Raw genomic sequence first — 16406 nt, forward strand, 5'->3', positions numbered from 1 at the left:
AAAGATAGGGTGATGGCGGCCTCTAGTGGAGAGAGAGGGTGAGTACTGGGGAACCGTGACAGCAGGCTTGGTCTGATGATTAGGTGCATGAGTTAATGGTTTCACTGAGTGTGTCTCAAATACCATTTTTAGTGTGTAAGCGATTGTAAAAAAATTAAAACCCCACAGGGGTACCCCACAACTAATGTTACTAAAATAAGAACATTCCTAAATTCAATTTATATACAAGCATTAATGCACATTTTCAAAAATATGCACTAGGGATGCAAAATATGAACTAACTAGCTTTATCTCCTGTCAATCATTAAGCGCCGCCCTGCCCAACGCACTGGAGTGTGAGAGGGACTGAGTAACGCCCCTGAAACACTGAGACTGGACTCTGTCCTGTGCTGAGCCCTGTGTGTTACACAGCACTGTGTGTGTCTCGCCTGCTGCTCACATTGGGACACATTACACCGACACCCAGAGACCCAGAGAGAGAGGGCCGAGCCGGGCTGTGATCGGGTCAGTCCTCTGTGTCTGACGTGTCAATATGAGCTGAGATCCAGGGGCCAGAATCACTCAGAGGACCGTGGAGCTCAGCTGCAGAGGGAGACTCAGTGTCTGTGCAGGAGAGACGGCCATGATGTGAGAGAGAGGCTGGAGGGGCACAGGGGACACAGCGGGGCCTCTCTGCTCTATCAGACCAGACACAGGACAGGAGGGGTGAAGCAAACTGAGACGCCTGTACAAGGTCAGGGCTGAGGGGTGTGTGGATTATACAGTGTGTTATTCAGTGTGTGTGTGGTTTATACAGTGTGTTACACAGGGTGTGTGTGTTGTATACAGTGTGTTACACAGTGTGTTGTGCAGTGTGAGGTGTGTGTGGTTTGTACAGTGTGTTATACAGGGTGTATGTGGTTTATACAGTGTGTTATACAGTGTGTGTGTGTGGTTTATACAGTGTGTCATACAGGGTGTGTGAGGCTTATACAGTGTGTAATACAGGCTGTGTGTGGTTTATACAGTGTGTTGTACAGTGTGTTGTTCAGTGTGAGGTGTGTGTGGTTTATGCAGTGTGTTATACAGGCTGTGTGTGGTTTATACAGTGTGTTTATACAGGCTGTGTGTGGCTTATACAGTGTGTTATACAGGGTGTGTGTGGATTATACAGTGTGTTGTACAGAGTGTAGTGCAGTGTTAGGTGTGTGTGGTTTATAAAGTGTGTTATACAGAGTGTGTGGTTTATACAGTGTGTTATTCAGGGTGTGTGTGGTTTATACAGTGTGTTGTACAGTGTGAGGTGTATGTGGTTTATACAGTGTGTTATAGTGTGTGGTGTGTGTGGTCTATACAGTGTGTTATCAGTGTGTTGTGCAGTGTGAGGTGTGTGGTTTATACAGTGTGTTATATGAGTCCAGGTGGAGAGAGGAGTCTAATCCTCTTGCTGACTAGAGCAGCAGCTTCACTCGGGTCTTTCTTAGCTGCCGTGTCGCTGGTTTGGAGTGTTTAGTCAGAGAAACACATTTTAGAAAACCTCTCTCTCGCTGTCAGGCTGAGGCTCATAAGGCTCTTATTATCCAGTCCAGTCCCTCTGGATGTGAGTGCAGGACGCCTCACTCTCTGTGACTGCTCACACACACACACACAGACTGGGTTTCTGAGACGCCACTCTGCTGCTGGGCTGCTGGGACTACAGTGTCAGCTGACCTGGAGCCGTGTCTCTGTACTGGGACAGACTGGGACACTGGTCTCTGGACTCTGGACCTGTTTCATAGCTCTTCACACAGTTAGTGTCCTTATGACTCAGTCTCAGTGCACTGGGGCTCAGAGAGACAGGGGACAGACATGCGGCTGTGGACTGATTAAGACATCTGACACAGCTGGTCAGTATTGTTCAGGTCTGAGGCGTGTGACGCAGTCTGGGTGAGTGAGACGCAGTTTGTGCAGGTGAGTGTAGAAGGCATGTCTGCTCACCTGTATTTCACTCACTGCTTTATTCAGCCCTGAATGACACAGGGGCTCTGGACTCTGGACTCAACAGACTCCTGTGTCTTAATCTCCTGGGTGTGTTTTATTGCTCTCTAGCAATATAACATTTTATTCAGCAAATTAGTTTCACTTTCTCCACAGAGCTGACATGCTGACAAAGTGGGTTTTATCTCCTGCTCTGAGTCACAGATGGGTGTTACAGTGACTCCCAGTGGGAGCCGTGTGTCAGAGGTGTGAATAAAGACACTCAGAGGAGAGGTGTCCACAGTCAGAGCTGAGGAGAGACAGCAGGAGGTCCCCTGTACAGCGGGCTGCAGACTGGGCAGCAACCCCATCTCCTCTTACTCTTCCTCCTCCTCTTCTGCTCCATGTCTAGATCAGGACAGCGGGATTCACTCAGAGCGGCTGTGAGAGAAGTGAGGTCTGCAGGTCGCTGTGCAGCTCAGAGATCCAGTGTGACTCTGTCTGGTATAAAAGTGCTCTGATTGCCGCTGTGTTTGAACAGACGCGCCCAGGTCCTGCTTAACGATGCTGTCCAATCAGCAACACAGGAGGACTCATATTGGACTGTACAGGGACACACTCTACACACTGATATCTGTGGTACAATGGACTGTGTGTCTCCAAGTGTGTGAACACACATACAGATACAGAATATACTGATAATGCCACACACACATGCACACACGCACACACGCACACACACACACACAGACAGAGACAACACACAGAGAGACACACACACAAAGAGACAGAGACACACACACACGTGACAGGAACAGTGTCAGTAGTATAAGAAGTCCATATATCACTCAAATTTTATTTTTCATATTTCAGGTCAGACAGTTGTGCAGTGTAACTGGACTGGAGCTGGACTGGGGAATGTTCTTCACTGAGAGCTAATGTGTCCTAGAGGTACCATAGATACCAGTGTTTAGAGTGATTCCCAGTATACTATAAAATGAAGATTTGTGTTGCAGAGCAGGAGCTCAAACAAGTGCCTCCCAAACTGGGGCCCTGGAGCCCTGGGTGTCCTCAGAGACAGGCCAGGCTGTATGTCCAGCACTGTCCCCCAGTAACCAGCTGTGCTCTCGTTCACAGAGACGCTGGACTGCGGACAGGGAGCAGCAGCAGCTGGGCTGAACATCTGGAGGAGCCACTGAAACACCTGGATCTGTACCCTGAGCTCCTCTGGTTTCTACAGGGACTCATTACTGAGCCTCTGAACACCTGGAGCCCCTTTGCCACAGAGGGGACAGATAAGGACTGTGTGTGTGAAGGGACAGTGGACACTGAGCAACACAGCAACTGAGAGAGAGACGAGAGACCAGTGACCTCTGGAGGGAGAGAGCAATGACTGTCAGAGATGGAGAGAGAGAGAGAGAGAAAATACAGTGAAAAGAGGCAGAAAAGAGAGACAGAAGGAAAGTAATGGAAGAAAAGTCCTTCAACAGCTGATCTAAGAGAGAGAGAGAGAGAGATGGCAAGCAGATGGTCCTCCTCCCTTGGTGGTGAGTCGCTGCTCTGTGTTTCTGTCCTCTGTGTCCCTCAGGAAAGACTGTCCCTCTGTCCTCCCGTCCCCAAGTTAAAGTGTCCGCTGAGTCCCACTGAGAGAGTTATTAGAGGGACTGAGACACAGCTGATGGGCAAACTGTCTGACTGGAGTGACTGTAGGAAATACACTAGCAACACACCAGCAACACAATACACACACACTACACACACACACACACACATACATAACACACACACACACACTACACACAACACACACACACACACCATACAACACACACACACAAACACTACACACACACACACTACACACTACTCACACACACACACGCACACACACACACACTACACACACAACACACACACACACTACACATACCACACACACACACACACACAACACACACACACTACACACACAACACACACACACACACTACAACACACACACACACACTACACACACAACACAAACAGACACACAACACCACACTGGAATACACACCATAAGAGAATAGAGCTGCAATGGGATACACATATTCCGGGGAGGGAGAGAGAGGGTTGGAGAGCAACAGAGGGATGGAGAGAGAGTGAGAGAAGAGGTGAAGGGGGAGAGATGGAGAGAGTGGGAAGGAAAAGAGAGGGGGAATGGGGAGACAGATGGAGAGAGAGGTAGAGAGCAAGGGAGAGAGGGAGAGAGAAAGTGGTCATTATTAAGAAAGACTCACTGTTATTAGTGTGATGTCATCAGAGAGAGACAGGAGAGAGAGTCTGTGTTCAAAACCGCATACTACCCTACTACATACTGCATGAGTACATACTGCAGCTACATACTGATTTCTGACTATAAGTAGTTCAGTGCACAGTATGAAGATAAATGATTATGTGTACTATATATGTCATGTGACCTCATGTGACAGACATGTGAAGCATGATGGGATGCAGTATTGCTTGTGGTGAGTTCTGGTTGTATTCTGCTTGTTTTGGCGAATGTAGCCATCCGGATGTTTTTACCACACTACAAATGCATGTACTACATCCAGTATGAATACTGTATACTACTGAAATGTTGGTATGTAGTGTGGTAGTATGCCGTTTCGGAGTCATGATTATTACTATAATTATTATTACAGTTATTTTTATGATTACTGTCTTTTGGGAGGGACAGGATGGGGAGGGAGGAAGAGAGAATGGGAGAAAAAAGATAGAGAAAACAACATCAATAGAAGAAAGGGAGGGAGGAAAAGTGGGAGAGAGAGACCAAATGCGGTAGATGGGAGGCCAGGGAGGAAAGATGGGAGAAATGGAAGAGGGAGGGAAGTGGAGTGAGATAGAGGACAGAAAAAAGCAATGTCAGTTAGAAGAAGGTGACAGGTTTCGCCATTAGAGAAAAATAAGTCAAATAAAAACACATAAATGATTAAAAGATTAATAATAATATTAATAATAAAGCAAAATAAATAAAAGACACCAGAGAAAAAGAAAAAGAGATAATGAGAAAGCAGCATCAGTAAGAGAAGAAGGGAGAGGAGGAGAGAGAGGGGAGACAGGGAGGGGACAAGTGTGGGAGAGGGAGGGATGGAGGGAGAGGCAGTGGGACTGAAGAGGGATATAAACTGTGTTGTTTCTCTCTGACAGGGGGGAGACAGACTGCTTCCCCTGAGACACAGCGTCTCTCAGAGCTGAGGATTGTGCTGCTGGGGAGGAGAGGGACTGGGAAGAGTTCATCAGGAAACACCATCCTGGGCAGAGAGGCGTTTAAGACTGGGAGAGTAACTGTGCAGAGTGAGAAGAGCCAGGGTGAAGTGGCCGGGAGGCAGGTCACTGTGGTCCGCACACCAGGCTGGGGGTGGAGTGATTCTGTACAGGAGACTCCAGAGTTGGTTAAACAGGAGATTGTGCGCAGTGTGTCTCTGTGTCCCCCGGGACCCCACGCTCTCCTCCTGGCCATTCCTGTGGGGAGTTACTCATTCATAGAGAGAGAGAGGAGATCAGTGCAGGAACACCTGGAGCTCCTCAGTGAGAGAGTCTGGAGACACACTATAGTGCTGTTCACCTGGGGGGACAAACTGAGAGACACAACCATTGAGCAGCACATTGAGAGAGGAGGGGAGGAGCTCCAGCGGCTTGTGGAGAAATGTGGGAACAGGTATCATGTCCTCAACAACAGGGACAGGGGCGACGGCACTCAGGTCACAGAGCTGCTGGACAAGATAGAGGAGATGGTGGCAGGACACGGGGGCTGGCACATCACTACTGAGAGGAACTGGGAGATGGTAAAGAGGATCAGACAGAGGGTGAAAGAGAAGAAACAGAGGGATGAAGAGAGAAAGAGAGAGGTAGATCAAATCAGAAAGGAGTGCGAAGAGAAGGAAGAGGAGCTGAAACAGAAGATGGAGGAGGAGTGGAGCAGGAGAGAAGAGGAGCTGAAGGAGAAGTATAGAGAGAGGGAGAGAGAGAGGGAAGAGGAGCTGAAACAGAGGATGGAGGAGGAGTGCAGCAGGAGAGAAGAGGAGATGAAGGAGAAGAGAAAGACACTGAAGGAAGAGGAACTGGAGAAAGAGACAGAGGAATCCACACTGCCTCTCAAGAAGAGGAACAGCAAGGAACACCCTCCAGGCAGTGAGTCTGATTAATGCTGTATCACTGACTCTGATCTCACTGGCTCTCCTCTCAGTCTGTATCACTGACTCTGATCTCACTGGCTCTCCTCTCAGTCTGTATCACTGACTCTGATCTCACTGGCTCTCCTCTCAGTCTGTATCACTGACTCTGATCTCACTGGCTCTCCTCTCAGTCTGTATCACTGACTCTCTGATCTCACTGGCTCTCCTCTCAGTCTGTATCACTGACTCTGATCTCACTGGCTCTCCTCTCAGTCTGTATCACTGACTCTGATCTCACTGGCTCTCCTCTCAGTCTGTATCACTGACTCTGATCTCACTGGCTCTCCTCTCAGTCTGTATCACTGACTCTGATCTCACTGGCTCTCCTCTCAGTCTGTATCATTGACTCTCTGATCTCACTGGCTCTCCTCTCAGTCTGTATCACTGACTCTGATCTCACTGGCTCTCCTCTCAGTCTGTATCACTGACTCTGATCTCACTGGCTCTCCTCTCAGTCTGTATCACTGACTCTCTGATCTCACTGGCTCTCCTCTCAGTCTGTATCACTGACTCTCTGGGTGGATGTAATGAGTGAGAGATATGATATTACAAACATTACACAACACTAATTGAATAGAAATCCTCAGCATTAACCATTACTGCAGGTTAGTTAGTTAATGAGGCTCATGTCAATCAATCATTTTTCTGTTTAGTATAGCGCCCTTCACAGGGTCGTCACTCAGATGCTGTGCAGTGAAAGGTGGCAACCTGTCACAACAGGGCAATGAGTTCACTAAGGCACTGAGAGCTTTATTAGGTCAATAATAGGATTGAAATCTCAAATCTTTATTTCACTGCTTACAGTGAGGTGACCTTTCAGTGACTTTGCTGCACAAGTTTCAGCTCCAGTCAAACAAAGCTGTTTCACCCAGACTGTGTAATGGACGTCTGTATTGCAGGGACCCAGGGTCCTGTTCAGACCTGGTGTTGAGTATTGCCACACCTCACACTAGAGCTCCACAGTGCTGCAGCATCCTGCTTCTGGTTCGTTCCTCACTGGGGACGGTGTCTCAGTAAACCCTGTTCAGTGTGCCTGTACCACGCCCTGTCCTGTGGGAGTGGGAGTAGTTGTGATTGATGTGTCCAGATCACAGCTGGAGATCTCACACCTCCTGCAGTGATGGACACCTGGCCCTCCCTGATCAGGCTTCACTCTCACGGCTGCAGGCCTGTTTCTCTGTCCCAGTCATCTCCTGTTGTCCAGATTTCACTGAGACTCTGCTGGACGCTGACACTGCGTCCATCTCCCTGTGCTCACTGATGTGAGATGTCAGTGTGAAGTGTATGAAACTGCTATTGCACACAGCTGACACGCTTCTTTCACTTGTTGTTCACAGTGGGCCTCTCATCACGCCGTAAGTAGACTGTTTTGTGTTTTCTTCTCTGTGTCCGTTAATTAAATCGTGCCCAGTGGGCTTTGGCTTCAGACCTGTCCTGTCCTGTCACAGTGATCAGTGCTGGGACAGGGATGTGTTTCAGATACAGTCTTGTTAAACTTCCCAATTCATTCATTGTGTGTTGTCTTCCTCACAGGAGGCAGCATTGACTCAGGTGAGCAGATTTCTCTTCTTTATTGGGATCATGTTTCCAGCCCAATGTGAATTGATTGCAGTGCTGCTGTCAACATGTGAGAGAGAGTCACTCAATAGGGACGGGTCCAGAGTATTGAACCATTCTCTCCTACGATGCTCAGTGTGTGTGTTTGTGTGTGTGTGTGAGAGAGAGAAAGACAGAAGGAGACAATGGGACAGAGAGAAGATAACTGACTATGAGATAAATGAAGAGTGGAGGCAATAATTAAACACAGATGTGGACAGAAGTCCAATGAGAGAGGAGCTAACCCAGGATCCTAAGAGCAGATCGACAACATCTCTCCTGCTTTCTGGAAGCACTATATAGCATTGCCCAGCTACGCCTCCTGCAGGTTAACTGCTGAAATGTCTAAAGAAAAGAAAACTCAAATTTACACTGATGCCTTTTGCTTTTCTTTTAATTTGTGTCTCACAGTCTGGTCCTCTTCCTCGGGTAAGTATTAAATATTGTCATTCTCTCTGGTTGGGTTATGTGAATGGGCTACAGTGCAGCTCTGCCAACAAGTGAGATGGGACACAGCTTTACAACGTAAGAATAAACCCCACAGAAACACAGATTTCCTCTCAAACACATACAGAGGACAGAGACAGAGATCAGATCAGAGAGAGATCACATCCCCCAGGTGTGAAACAGGCTCCTGCTGTGCTTTAGTCAAATATTGAATGAATGCTGATCATTATACATCTGATTTGCTTAATTCCTCACAGCGCACTCCTCTATTCAGTGAAGGGGTTGGTTTAGCATCTTCTCAAACAAACTCGACTCCTTTAACCACATTTTCTGCATGGTTTGAGCTGTCAACACGAGAGGACAGTCGTCTCCACACCAATACACACTACTCCTCACACACACCCCGTAGGACAGGAGACATACTGGGAGAGACAGACAGAGAGACAGCAGATACAGAATCCCTCAGGGCAGGATACTAGGTGTGTTTCTGATTCATATTACACTACATTGAATGTCATTACTTGTGTCTTCTCAATTCCTATATCTCTAACAGGTGTCAGCAGGGATTCAGGTGAGAAGAGTTACCTGTTCAGTTTAAGATGACTGTTTCTAACCCAGTGTCCACTGGCTGCAGTGCTGGACCGGTCAATATTAGAGAGAGAGACGTGTGTTTATACCAACACCAGTCTGCACAGCAATGCATATGTCTGAGACTAACACAGCAGGACAGGAGAGAGAGAGAGAGAGAGAGAGAGAGAGAGAGAGAGAGAGAGAGAGAGAGAGAGAGAGAGAGAGAGATGCAAGCTAACACGTTCACTGATTGGCAGGGTGGATGCTGAAGCACGATCATTAAGTCACACAGAAGTGGGCAATGCCTGTAGCGATGTCTGCTGGTCTCTTTAATGTCTGAAACAGTGTTTTGCAAGTGTCTTAGGGGTTTGTGAATGTTGCTGAACATGGGCCCTTCTCAAGTGTGATCAGTGCTGTGAAATGACATGTATTTCAGACTAATTTTATACTATGTATGATATTATACTATTAAATAACATGTATTAAATTACATGTGTTTCTTATATCTTTCCATTTCCTGGACATCCCCAGGATACAGCACTGGCTCAGGTAAGCATGTTTATCTGCTGTATTGAACTCACATGTCTCCACCCCAGTGTGCCCTGTCTGAGGCGCTGCCAGTCACAGAGAGGGCCGAGAGCTTCACAGCCAGCCCTGACTCTCAGCAACGCACACATCTCCTCAGACACACAGGCAGAGCAGACATGCACTGAGACACAGGACATGTCATGGACTTCCTCAGTCCACAGCAAATGCAAATGTACAGAAGACATAATGAGAGCTCAGATATCCTTTCATAATTAATGCTAATTTGGAACAGGTGGGCATGATAGGGAGAGAGATATAATAATGGAGTAATGAATACAGGCCTTTCCATATGAAGTCAGTTAATACAATCACACGGTCACCCAGAAGACCAGAGCTCAGAGAGAGAGAGTCTGGATCAGAGAGTATAAAACACATTAACACTCAGAGGGACAAGGGACACAGTGGGAGGAGGAGTCCAGTGAGAGTCGGTCATCATTGCTTGTCAATATCATTTCAGAAAAATATGTAAATATTGATCTCTTGTTTTATGATCCCTTTGCTTTATTTCAGAAAACCCCCGATGGTATCTAATGAGATGTGAGTACAAGTCTGCTGGGTCTCACTGGCTGCATGAACTAAAATGATTGACTAATATTGATGAAAAAAGGAGACAAGGATAGTAGAAACAGAGATGATAACACAGAATCCCCAGTTAGAAATGTGCAGAACAGGACAAAGCAGAGCAGAATATCACACACATTCACTGGCACTTGGGTGTCTGACCTCACAGAGCAGGACACCCAATATCACACTGACAGCTCTGCTGGGGCTTCTGACCAGCCACGGTGAACGAGCCCATGGCAGTGCTGTCCCACTCAGACACTGTGCGGTGAACGAGCCCATCGAGTCTAGACATAATGAAGCATGTATAAATGATTGCGTATGATCTGTATTAGAGGGAGAGGAGAGGGGAGGGAATGAGTGTGGGAGGGATGGGGAGGGATGGAGGGAGAGGCAGTGGGACTGAAGAGGGATATAAACTGTGTTGTTTCTCTCTGACAGGGGGGAGACAGACTGCTTCCCCTGAGACACAGCGTCTCTCAGAGCTGAGGATTGTGCTGCTGGGGTGGAGTGGATGGACTGGGAAGAGTTTATCAGGAAACACCATCCTGGGCAGAGAGGCGTTTAGGACTGAGCTAGTGACTGAGCAGAGTGAGAAGAGCCAGGGTGACGTGGCCGGGAGGCAGGTCACTGTGGTCGACACGCCAGGCTGGGAGAGGTACGATTCTGTACAGGAGACTCCAGAGCGGCTCAAACAGGAGATTGTGCGCAGTGTGTCTCTGTGCCCCCCGGGACCCCATGCTCTCCTCCTGCTCATTCCTGTGTTGGGCTCATTCACAGAGAGACACGGGAGATCAGTGCAGGAACACCTGGAGCTCCTCAGTGAGACAGTCTGGAGACACACTATAGTGCTGTTCACCTGGGGGGACAGACTGGGAGACACAACCATTGAGCAGCACATTGAGAGAGGAGGGGAGGAGCTCCAGCGGCTTGTGGAGAAATGTGGGAACAGGTATCATGTCCTCAACAACAGGGACAGGAGCGACAGCACTCAGGTCACAGAGCTGCTGGACAAGATAGAGGAGACTGGCAGGACTGGAGATAGGATGGCTGCAGGAGAAGGGATGAAAAACTGTAAAACTGAAAAACTGGAAAACTGGATCTTACCCAGCAGTAAGTCAGTGTGGTCACACACTTCTGTCACTCCACAGCACTGAGGCCTCTTACTGACAGCACACTGACACACAGCTCTACTACACCCCTGACTGTGTCACTACAGCACACTGACATACAGCTCTACTACACCACTGACTGTGTCACTACAGCACACTGACATACAGCTCTACTACACCACTGACTGTGTCACTATAGCACACTGACATACAGCTCTACTACACCACTGACTGTGTCACTATAGCACACTGACACACAGCTCTACTACACCCCCGAACTGTCTCTCTGTCCTGGAGGAGCCCTGAGCCCCAGTGTGCTCTGTACAGCCATGGGGACTGACAGCTGTGCTGAAGAGGCTGTGGGACTGGGGCTCCTGAGCTGGACACCCTGCTCTGAGCTCACACTGCTGCGGGGCTCATGTGGACACCCTGTGCTAGACAGTATTTAATGCATTTCGTTACACTGACTGAACTGTATATAAATGAACAGGTTTAACATCACTGTCTGTGTGTAAAGATATTAAAGTGCTGTGTGTTGTTCTGTACGTTTATATCATATGGACTGAGCTGTAAATATCTGCTTTACATCAGTGTGACCTGTACATATCTAAACAGTGCCTGATACAGGAGTGCCCACTGTACTGTGTTAAAGGGCTCTATATTGTTTTATATGTTTATATCATACCGATAATTACCCTTATTAATATTTAACTAAAATCTTCAATCTCTGACACAAAAAAAGTCATCACTCAGGGGAGCTGCTCTGACACTGTACTGAGAGACAGAGAGGTTCATACAATTAAACAAAGTCTTAGAAGTCGTCATTTTTAACACGTACAAATATCTGTGTGACTGAATACTGAGACAATCACAATGACACTGAGTCGCTGATCTTTCTATTGCTCTAAATGAGTGGTTTATATTGTGTTGCAGTGCCACTGTGTGGTGGGAGTGTGTATTGCAGCGTGGCATCCCTGCCCTTCTCTCAGTGTCAAACCCACAGATATTCACTCTGGCTCTGATGCCACTGCAGTGTTTCAAAAGATCTGACTGGTGTCCTTGTCCTTGTCATTAAAGCTCTTGTCCGTTGATTCCAGACACAGTAATAAATGACAAACACATCTCTGACCGTGTCAGTTCACACACAGTTGTAGCCGCAGCTGCACAATGTCACACATGTCCCCACGATGAGTGAGACTCAGAGAGACGGCTCTGCTGTCCTGTCCTGCCTTGGTCTCAGTGCTGAGGGACTGTAGAAATATGAAGTGCAGTAATTCACCAGAGATTCGTCCCATAACATCTGTGTGCCGCACATTCCCACGAGATCAGCCTTCAGTCAACACAATCAAAGGGTTGTGCATATTACTCCACACTTTGTAGTTTTTGGTCATCAAACAGTTTTGACATTGCATCACATTTCCTGCCATCCAGCAGTCCGATGAATCGCAGGAGTCCGAAACTGCTGTACCGAGCTTTGACTGGCTCTCTGATATTGTCTGTAATTGTAAAGAAAAGACCCATGAACTGAAATACAGATAACTGAAAATACAGAATATGAAATATTTGTAAAATACATGCCAACGCTGTCATCCGTGTGTGAACTGTGTGGATTTGAAACTGGTCTCATTCAGATAATAATGTATTCCTCTCAACTGGTTGTTAATGAGCGAGCCGTAGCACATTGACAGTGGCAGAGAGGAGCTGTAGACACCGGCACGCTGCAGTCACACACATGGTGATGCCGGGGGGCGCTGTGTTAATGCAATAAACACATTGTGACTCATTCTGACAGAGACTGGTTCCTCTGTGTCCCTGATTTCCTCATGAGAAGCCGTAACACGTCCACAGTCGCAGTCAGAGATGGCGGGAGGTTTGGGGGAGGCCTGTGCTGCCCAGCTCTCCCACTCTGACTCTGTCAGTGTCATAGTCCCATGTGCTTCCTCTGTTTCTGCCCAATGACTCTTACTGAGCCGGCCAGCACGCTCACACAGGCACCTTTATTATGGGACCAGTTACACAGCACCAGTCCAGTACAACACCAGAGACACACACAGCTGCTCACTGTCTGCAGCCGCACTGAGCACAACACGCCTGACACGCACACAGGGCTGAGTGCGAGTGCCACGCTGCTGTGGCTTCAGGATTCAAAGCAACTCCAAGGAGAACATCTGATGCAAACATCTATCAAAATGCACCAGTATGACCAGAGAGCAATGCACTTCAGTGTGTTAAAACTGTCAGCACACACCACCTGCACCTCTACCAGGAGAGTTTTAAACTGGGAGCAATGCGGTCGTTTGGTCAGGTTTGAATTGTTACTGTGAGACTTAAGAAACATAAGAAAGTGTCCAATCGAGAGGAGGCCATTCACCCCATTATGCTCATTTGGTGTCCATTAATAACTGAGTGATCCAAGGATCCTTTCCAGACTTTAAATGTTCCCAGATTTTCAGCTTCTACCACATCGCTGGGAGTTTGTTCAGATTGTGACGCCTCTCTGTGTGAAGAAGTGTCTCCTGTTTTCTGTCTCGAATGCCTTGAAGCCCAATTTCCATTTGTGTCCCCGGGTGCGTGTGTCCCTGCTGATCTGGAAAAGCTCCTCTGGTTTGATGTGGTCGATGCCTTTCATGATTTGAATGTGTTGCTCATTAAGAATCTACTTTAAATGTATAAGGAAAGTCATTATCTATCAGAGCGTCAGTATGTCTAGTGAGATACGCTGTTTAGTGGGTTAAAATCACAAACAATGCCCATTTGAAAATATAAGCAGGCTCATACAAGTAGTAAATACTAAAGACACCGGAACACAGTAACCTTAACTTTTGGGTTAACTGTAATAAAAACACTCCCCTCTACAGTTCAGAGTTTGTGTCAATATTGTATATTTTCTGGTATATTATTATCATCATTATTATGATTATTAGCTATCATAACTATAATAATAATAATAATAATAATAATAATAATAATAAACAATAGGTCAATTGCAATGAACCTGCAGAGTTAGTACGGAGTCGTTTTTTATTAATGGCGGGTTTTACTATATTTTTCATAATATTTTTCCCCGTATTGTAAACTGTAATTTGACTAAGAACAGTCTTCATGTCCTGTCTTGGTAATTGTGTGTGTAAATAAATAACACTGTTCAATCTTACCCCTTCGTTTGGTGGTGTCTTGGTGTGGTATCTTGAAAAGATGAGTCTGCTGATCATCTTTAAGTTGTTTTATTTATTAGACTAGGACACATGTATGGACTCAAATTAGCGCCATAAGTAACGAATTCAAAATAAAATATATTGTAACGAGCAACGCTTTTCTCGGCTCTCGTTGCGGTGCCACCACACTGTGCAGAAATAAGGGAGGAGGCGCAGGATGCAAACCAACAAGGACTTTCTTTACAAACAGGCTTCGAGGCAGAAACACGACTTCACTGACTCCAGCGCAGCGATCCAGATCCAAATGTAACTAAACAGCAGTTACATAAGCAGAACAGGAACGTAACACATATACACATACCCCCCATGAGCCCCCCAGTCCCAGATCGCTACAATATCTTAAATGAGAAAAAAGCATGCTGACATGCAAAATAAAATAATCAAAAGCAAAATGTATAGAATTGTAAACAAAAAGAATGATATCAAAAGCAAAATGCACAGAGCGGAGGTCTGGACACGTCTTCTGAAGGGCAAGGGAGACATCAGGTGGCAGAACTCGGAAGTGTTTATGATGTGTTGGTTTTAGAAAATCCCAGGATACACCATGAAGAAGCAACAAGTTTATTGCTGAAAACATAAATACAGGTTAACCCGGAGCTCTCCTCTCACATGAAGTGAGGAAAAGAACTAGCAATCTTGTGATGAACAACAGGTTACAATCGTTTCTATTGGAAGTGATCTCATTAAAATCCAGTTGTACAGGTTTTCAGTTTGCCACATGCATAATACAGTCGTTGATTAAGTGTAAAATCCAGTAGTACAGGTTTTCAATTTAGCACATGTATAATAATGCAGTCTTTGATTAAGTCTCCACGAAATTGAAAATACAAAAGACTGGTTGCCCTTACAGACAGCAGTTGGCCAAGTATTAAGAAGATAATGTATATATTTCAGAAAACGATTAACCTTAAGACGGAGACAGGGTAACATGCTTTTTTGTAGATTTCTGTAGCATTCAGCGTTTGGTACGAAACTACAGATGAAAATGCTTTAACAAACTTCATTAAAGTAGCCCCCAAAAAGGAGCTAATACAAACAAAGGATTGCTTCATAGACAAAACTGAAACAATGGACACTATAACAACATGAAACAATTAATAATATATAAATAATATACAGAAAAATAATCAAAGTACATTTTCCCACTACAATGAGGTGAATGTCTGATGAAGAACATCTGAAGAAACTTCAAACAGTGTTTCAGAGACTGCATAATTGATGCAGTGGGCCTTCATAAGTCCCCAGACAAGGTTGCAGCAGTATTAAATGTGCCACAGCCAACCAATGCATCTCAGCTCAGGTCTTTCCTTGGACTTGTCAATTACTGTCATAGGTTTTTGACTAATTTGTCTATACAACTCCATCCATTGAACCAGCTGCTACAAAAAGGGAAAGATTGGCACTGGACTAAACAGTGTGAGGGAGCATTCCAAGAAGCAAAGAAGGCATTGACTTCAGAATGGGTGCTAACACACTACAACCTAACACTGGATGTTCGTCTTGCTTGTGATGCCTCACCATATGGCATTGGTGCAGTGATATCCCATGCAATGCCAGACGGTCGCGAACGCCCCATTGCATTTGCTTCTAGATCACTATCTGCCTCAGAACGTAACTATGCACAAATCGACAGAGAAGCTCTAAGTTTAGTGTGGGGAGACTAGAAATTTGGGCAGTACCTGTATGGAAGGAAATTCTCACTTTTAAAAGACCATAAACCTCTGACATCCATTTTCAGTCCTAAGAAAGGTATTCCTGAAATGGCTGCTGCCCACATTTAGATGGGCTTTGTTTTCCGGGGCTCATAATTATGATGTGCTATACAAGGGCACTGATCACCATGCAAATGCTGATGGAGTGTCACGCTTGCCCTTGGAGCTTAAACAAGCAAGGAGCCTGAACAACCTACAATAGTTGACATGTTCAACATGTCTCAAGTTGAAAAGCGTCCTGTTACATGTACAACCACAAAAGACGCAGTCTTGGCTGAAGTATATTATGCCACCATGAAGGGATGGAAACCAAAACAGAAAATTAGCCTGTCACCCTTCTACACCAGGAAAGAACAGCTTGCCATACACAGAGGCTGCCTCATGTGGGGAACTAGAGTGATTGTTCCAAGTTACGCACACAAGTGCTACAAGAGCTGCACACCAGGAACCTTG

The 16406-nt window shown here is 46.2% G+C and overlaps 1 protein-coding gene across 3 annotated transcripts; it reads left to right on the top strand.

The window, feature by feature from the left end:
- The first annotated feature begins 339 nt into the window (after positions 1–339).
- LOC136764198 (GTPase IMAP family member 4) lies at positions 340–11857 on the top strand. Of its 3 annotated transcripts, XM_066718045.1 has the most exons (11): positions 340–733; positions 3073–3482; positions 5125–6108; positions 7490–7507; positions 7686–7703; positions 8160–8177; positions 8749–8766; positions 9297–9314; positions 9864–9890; positions 10356–10572; positions 10695–10865. In XM_066718045.1, the coding sequence occupies exons 2-11, from the start codon at positions 3452–3454 to the stop codon at positions 10738–10740; spliced, it is 1395 nt and encodes a 464-aa protein (XP_066574142.1). In that variant the 5' UTR covers positions 340–733; positions 3073–3451; the 3' UTR covers positions 10741–10865. The 3 variants fall into 3 exon arrangements, with proteins under 3 accessions (XP_066574142.1, XP_066574139.1, XP_066574141.1); XM_066718042.1 differs by having other exon boundaries at positions 348–733; positions 10356–11857; XM_066718044.1 differs by lacking the exon at positions 340–733 and adding an exon at positions 2192–2886 and having other exon boundaries at positions 10356–11857.
- Positions 11858–16406: the final 4549 nt, after the last annotated feature.

Source organism: Amia ocellicauda, chromosome 12, assembly GCF_036373705.1.
Source record: "Amia ocellicauda isolate fAmiCal2 chromosome 12, fAmiCal2.hap1, whole genome shotgun sequence".
Lineage (NCBI taxonomy): Eukaryota > Metazoa > Chordata > Actinopteri > Amiiformes > Amiidae > Amia > Amia ocellicauda.